Here is a 6,000-nt window from a genome sequence, read left to right on the forward strand (position 1 = left end):
CTTAGGCTAGATGGAGTAATTGTAATACTATAATGTTTACATATATTTAATCAGTGTAACTCCATCTGACCAATTAAAGAAACATACAAAAATGGTAAATTAATAAAATATGGAAAAATTAGTATCTTTAACAAAAAAAAATAAAAAAAACACGTGGTTCATGGGAGGGGGTAATGAAAAAAAATATCTCTCTCATTCCAAAAAAAGGAGATGGAACTAAGATTAGTCATTGGAGACCGTTAACGATTCTAAATAAATCTTATAAAATTTTAGCAGGAGTGGTAGCCAAACAAGTTGCGCCGATTTTAAATAAAAAGTTGGGATCAGAGCATAAAGGATTCCTTAAAAATAGACACATTTCTGATATCTCAAGAAATATTCAGTCGGCTATTGAGTCAATGTAAAAAAGGACAAAATTTGGAGAATTAATTACAATTAATTTTAGCAATGCGTTTGACGCAGTGTGTCATAATTTTATCCTTTCTTTAGTGAAGAAATACCTCCCGAAAATATTTTTTGATCCAATCGAACCCTTCTTTATAATGGGACTTCCAATATTATGTTAGATGGGGAACCGACAATTAGGAGAAGGACTGGTTCTTTTCTCTAATATTCTGCCAAAAATTTACATCAAGATTTTTCCAAACATGGTGGCTGAATCACATTTAGAATGGGGGAATGGTATTACTGGGTCTCCTGTTAATAAATTTTTATTATTCGGTTCGGATCTATCAAATGATGCAATGATGATTTTTCTAGTGAATGACCAGCTGATCATAGAATAATATGGACTAAAAATACCTTTGTTTGACTCTAATAGTACTGTAGACAATATTCGCCAAGACTCTAACAACAAACCTTTTTTTAAGAATTTGGGTGATCCAGTAGAGTTTGAAAATATTGCAATTCGGGATAACTTTCTAACACTCCATGATCTAATTAGTAACTCTTTCTTCAATGCTAGAAGATTCATCTTTCCTCTACGTAGATTGTCAAACTTACACCTTCCTCTGGTGCCGTGGCGTCTAAAATTTGACTTTAGAATGACTGAATCGCTGAATGCGAAGCAAAACTCCAGGAGATAAAGTAAAGCTTTGAACCTTCCTCGTTCGTGGGATAAAATAATTGTGGGCTCTTTGAGAGGTATTAATGATGGGAAAAAGTTTACATCCCAGGGTCAGATATCGAATGGCATAATAAAATTCTTACTACCGCGCAAAGACTGTGGTCGAATATATAATAGTGTAATACACACATTTTTTGACTGCCCTGCATTGTCGGGATTTGATTTTACTTAATCATAGCTACATAAGAGATTTTGAACCAAATTTTGCACAGGCTCTTTTTCTATTTGGTATTCCTACTCACCAGTCGCGTCGGCAGGAAGAAGAAAAATTCATCAGTGCTGCTTTTGAAAACTGTAAAGCTTTCATAGCTTAACGTATTACGGAGGATAAAGCAATTGAGGGGATGGATCTGAGAGCTATTTTAATTTCTTTTTGCTGCTAGATATACAACTTTTTCTTTAAAGATTCCATGGTACTTCCTGGAATTACGCTTCGGATCTTGTAAAATATTACCCATATTTTCAATAAGATATGAAGAACCTTTAAGAACCATCATCAATATGTACAACATACAATGTAAGAACATCACAGGCTGACAAGTTGGAATGTTTTGCTTTGTTTTTTTCTTCTTTTGTATAATTGTTATATCTGTAAGATTTTAGGAGTCTTAAGAGAAAATTAATTTTAAACTATAATACTTTTATATGTTTTATTCTAAACACAAATTTTATTTTATTCATTTTACAAATGTGTACATATTTTAATTTTTTTAGTGTGTTTGTGCATGTGTGAATAAATAAAGACCTAGTTGAGACTTAAAACGATCTATATAACTCAACATATGGGGCAGGGGGGTTACAACTATGTGATAAAATAACAACTTTTAGAAGTTGGGTCAGGATCTGTTCCACGAAAAAATCGGTGTGGATGGGTTTTTAGAAAATACAGTCTAGACCCATTTTATTTATGAATTGTTGACGTCATTTTGAGTTCAAAGTACTTCATATGTGTACAATTCGTTCATAACTGCCATGGGAAAAATTTGGCCCAAAGATTTTGACAATATAAATGTGTCCACGATTTGAAAACAATATCACGTGGTATCACGGCGTCATTCACTAAAATAAAAAAATGATACTGCATAACATTATCAACTGGAAATTTTTCTGCTAATGTTCTCCAAATCTGTTTTCTGAACATTGATTGGTTGATTTCAAATTAACTCATATTAAACTATGAGCAATTCCCAACAACAGTTATTGAATAATACTTGAATGTTGGGAAAATTGACTAATTAAGTATCAACTGATGTAGGCCTTAATTTCTATTTCTTTTTATGGTGAAAAGGTTGTACAATAAAGGTAATGTCATGATAAAAATTGGTCTAAAGAATCACTTAATACCGAACCGAAAAAAATAAGTCTCGGACCGAGTATCAACACTAATAGTATGTACCTATGTACATTAAAATGAATCATTATTGTGGGACACAGAGACCCAATCTTCTCCTTCTCATTGATGCAGAAAAGGATTATATTTACACACTCGTCAAATAATCCACCACAGTGCACAAATTAATCATCATCATATTTTTTAAAAGGACTTGAAAAGGATTAGTATAACATAGGTACAAACCCCAATTCATAGAAGAGGAGAAATTCAATCAGTTAATGCATTGGTTTTAAGTTTCCAGCAATATGCACTTATGTGCATTCATGAATTGTCTCAACTTGCAAATAATGGTTCTTTTTAATAAGGAGATAGTAACTATCATAAATATCCAATTAAATCTTCAAATAAATCAATTATTATTCAAAAACAAGGAGTTTATTTGATTTCTTGAAGGCAGTTTTTTTAAAACAGGTCATTAAGAAATGTTATATTTTTTGGAATAAACGTCATAAAATAAACACAAATATTTATATACTCGATCAAAGTTAGAAGCTTTCATAAAAAAAAGTATTACGCCAAGGTCCTCCACAGTAATTCGAAGGTTTGGGAATCACTGTTTTATAGTATAATATGCTATTTTGACAATATATATCAACATACACATGGAATGTATCAGTCTCAAAATTTTCACGTCCTGTCGGGTGACATCTTATATTTCAAGGACATGTCCAAATCAGACATAAAAGTTGTCCCATAGAATAATCTTTGTGAAATAAATGAAGTCAGCATCACTTAATCAAATACGCAAAAATTAAGAAAAATGACAATCTCTTTTTGTACATGAATAAAACTTGAAGTCTTATCAAACTAATTATATTGGTAAAGTAAAGAACTTTATTATTATAGTATGAGTGAAAATGATCCCTTCTAGAGAGCGTTCTAAAATTTGGACGCTAATGAAAGACCGATAACCAGGCCCATGACAAAGAACGATCTTAAGGCCTTTCGACAAATCTTTAACAAGTATGGCAAAATGGTTTTTGTTTTATAAATGTCAAATTTGACAAATAAAATTTTAGTCTAATTTAAAAAAAAAAAAATGTGGTACATTTTTCTCTTAATTTTTAAACTCTTTCGACAAGACGATAACTTTTTTGATCATTTGGATAAAAAACATTTTTTTTAAAGAAAGACACAATTTTGAATAAAGGAAATTTTACGAAATGTTGACATCAGCAAAAAATAGTTGACATTGTTCCTCTTAGCATCTTCATAACATGCTTTTAGTCATGGTCTTCCAGATAAAAGGGACAAAAAAGTATTAGAGGGGTACGAGAACAATTTCATGTCCCGTATTAAGGACCGATACAACTTTAACATACATAACATGAACCTATATAATTTGAGTATTTAACAAAAATGTTAAATATTTTAAAAACTTATTTGGATTTAAAGGGAAATAAGTCATCATTCTACATACAATCTAGATAATACATATTTGTATATGTAAATACAGATACAACAAAGAGTGAAGTAAATCCCTTTCCTCTTTATAGAGCATCTAATACAACACACTCTAATTATACGACATTGTAAGGATAACAATAGAATTGAAAAGAAACACGAGACAAGGCATAGGGGCATAATATTACGAAAAAAGTTAAATTATATAGATATACAAATTCACAAAAAGTCTTAAAATCATTTAGGAACTCATTAAATTCTAAAGACATAGTCAATTTTTCAGGAGGATGAACTTTAATTAAGGGCTGTTTTAGGATAAAAAGATCCAATTTCCGGTCAAATTTCACAAATTGAGTAATTTTGTGTTCAGGACTTATTCAAAGGGGTATGCAACATTATTTTGTAGCTGATTTTTTCAACACAATAGTGCCCTATTTGGAAAAACTTATTTCTATTATACTAGTAGTGGGAGTACCTAGCATTGCTAGGAGTTATTAGGTGTCGACAAACAGACAAACTTGGCTTTATTTATATGGATAATTTACTTTTTCTTTTTCAATAAGACGTTTTGAGCTTAAGCTACACACACTCCTTGATACATTGTTAGTTTTTAGATCACAAGTACCGTAGTTCCAAGATTTTAAGTGTACACATACACCAAAATATGGCATCTTGAACAAATAAACTTTACTTCATTATTCTGGATAATATATATTTTTAGTGAGTAAAATGTTTTATTTTTCCTCGCCCTGAACAACTTAGAAATATCCAGATAACACAGGTAAATTTGGCATACAAAAGGGATTATATTAACTCCACAAAATGGATTAATACTTGATAGACTCTAAAAAGATATATAGTATAGATTGTACACAATGAAGTAGATATTAACCGCGTATTTGTAAGCATAAATCTATAGCTTTAAATTTGGACATATAATGTACTTATCAATTGATTAATTGTATTCAAAGTATGAGAAGCAATCATGAATGTAGTTTAATATTTTAATCTACAGATTGTAGTTTAACTTATAGACATACCTACTACATAAATATAAATCAATTCTTGGACAAGCTTCAACTAAACGCAATATCTTATTACTATGAATGAAACAATGAATATGCAATCAATTTTATGAGTTGAGGGAGAAAAAAATTTAAAATAAATTTTTGGGTAATGACCTCATTTTTCCGTTGTCATTCAAGAAAAGCATAACAATTACATATTATATTCAAATTTAAAGAAAATAATAGATACTTTACTCTAATACATGTGTATTGGACAGAATAGCACTAAATGAGGGGTCTGCCTTTTAGGGTCCATTATGATGATGATGAAAGATTGAACTTATCACGTTACTTGATAGTTACACTGTATAAAAGTGTAGTATTGTACAGAAAGATTGACAATAAACTGAAGAATATACTTTAAATATAGGAGGGGGGGGGGAGGATCAAGAAAATCCCCCTACTATGACTCATTCCTTCTGAAACGTCCTTACCTTTTGCATTTTGAATCTTTCTTCTTATTTTTCTTTTGAAGGAGTAACAAGAAAATAACAAATTTAATTTAGAACTTTACACACAAACAAAACAGCAACAATAATTCCAATCACTACGCCAATTAATTATAATATAAATCCCACAGATTGTGTTAAAAACTTAATATTATTCAATTCATGCTGAATCAATCGATTAGCTCCTCTCCTTCTATTACTTACTATTTTTATTATTCAATCCGTTCGCCAGGGGTGCGGTGGTGCTCCGTAAAAAAGTAAAAAGGAGGGAGAGAAGAAAGGAGAAAGGAAGATCCTCCCCCCCTACACGAGAGAGAGAGAGAAAGAGAAGAAGAAGAACCGTTTTTTTCCAAAATGAAAGGGCCGGAGTTACTCCTTCATATTATACACACGCATGAAGAAGAAATCAGCCAGAGAAATGAGAAATGGTACTGCATACTACTACCAACTACTCCTTATGTTATTATTGAAAGGCTCTCCTTGGAAGAGGAGAAAAAGTGGCTTTCTTTCGATTCACACATATATATATATATTAGTGCTGAGACTCGGTGCAACACATAT

The 6,000-nt window shown here is 31.1% G+C and overlaps 1 protein-coding gene across 3 annotated transcripts in view; it reads right to left on the reverse strand.

Moving 5' to 3' along the window:
* The window catches only part of LOC121117229 (uncharacterized), a 91,873-nt gene extending 86,196 nt beyond the window's left edge, over positions 1-5,677 (reverse strand). For 2 of the 3 annotated variants that reach the window (XM_071888452.1, XM_071888448.1), the window contains exon 1: positions 5,425-5,677. In XM_071888452.1, coding sequence (XP_071744553.1) covers positions 5,425-5,433 — 9 coding nt within the window. In that variant the 5' untranslated portion in view covers positions 5,434-5,677. The other variant, XM_071888449.1, reaches the window with a different exon arrangement.
* Between the last annotated feature and the right edge of the window lie 323 nt (positions 5,678-6,000).

The sequence above is a fragment of the Lepeophtheirus salmonis genome, chromosome 5 (genome assembly GCF_016086655.4).
Source record: "Lepeophtheirus salmonis chromosome 5, UVic_Lsal_1.4, whole genome shotgun sequence".
Taxonomy (NCBI): domain Eukaryota; kingdom Metazoa; phylum Arthropoda; class Copepoda; order Siphonostomatoida; family Caligidae; genus Lepeophtheirus; species Lepeophtheirus salmonis.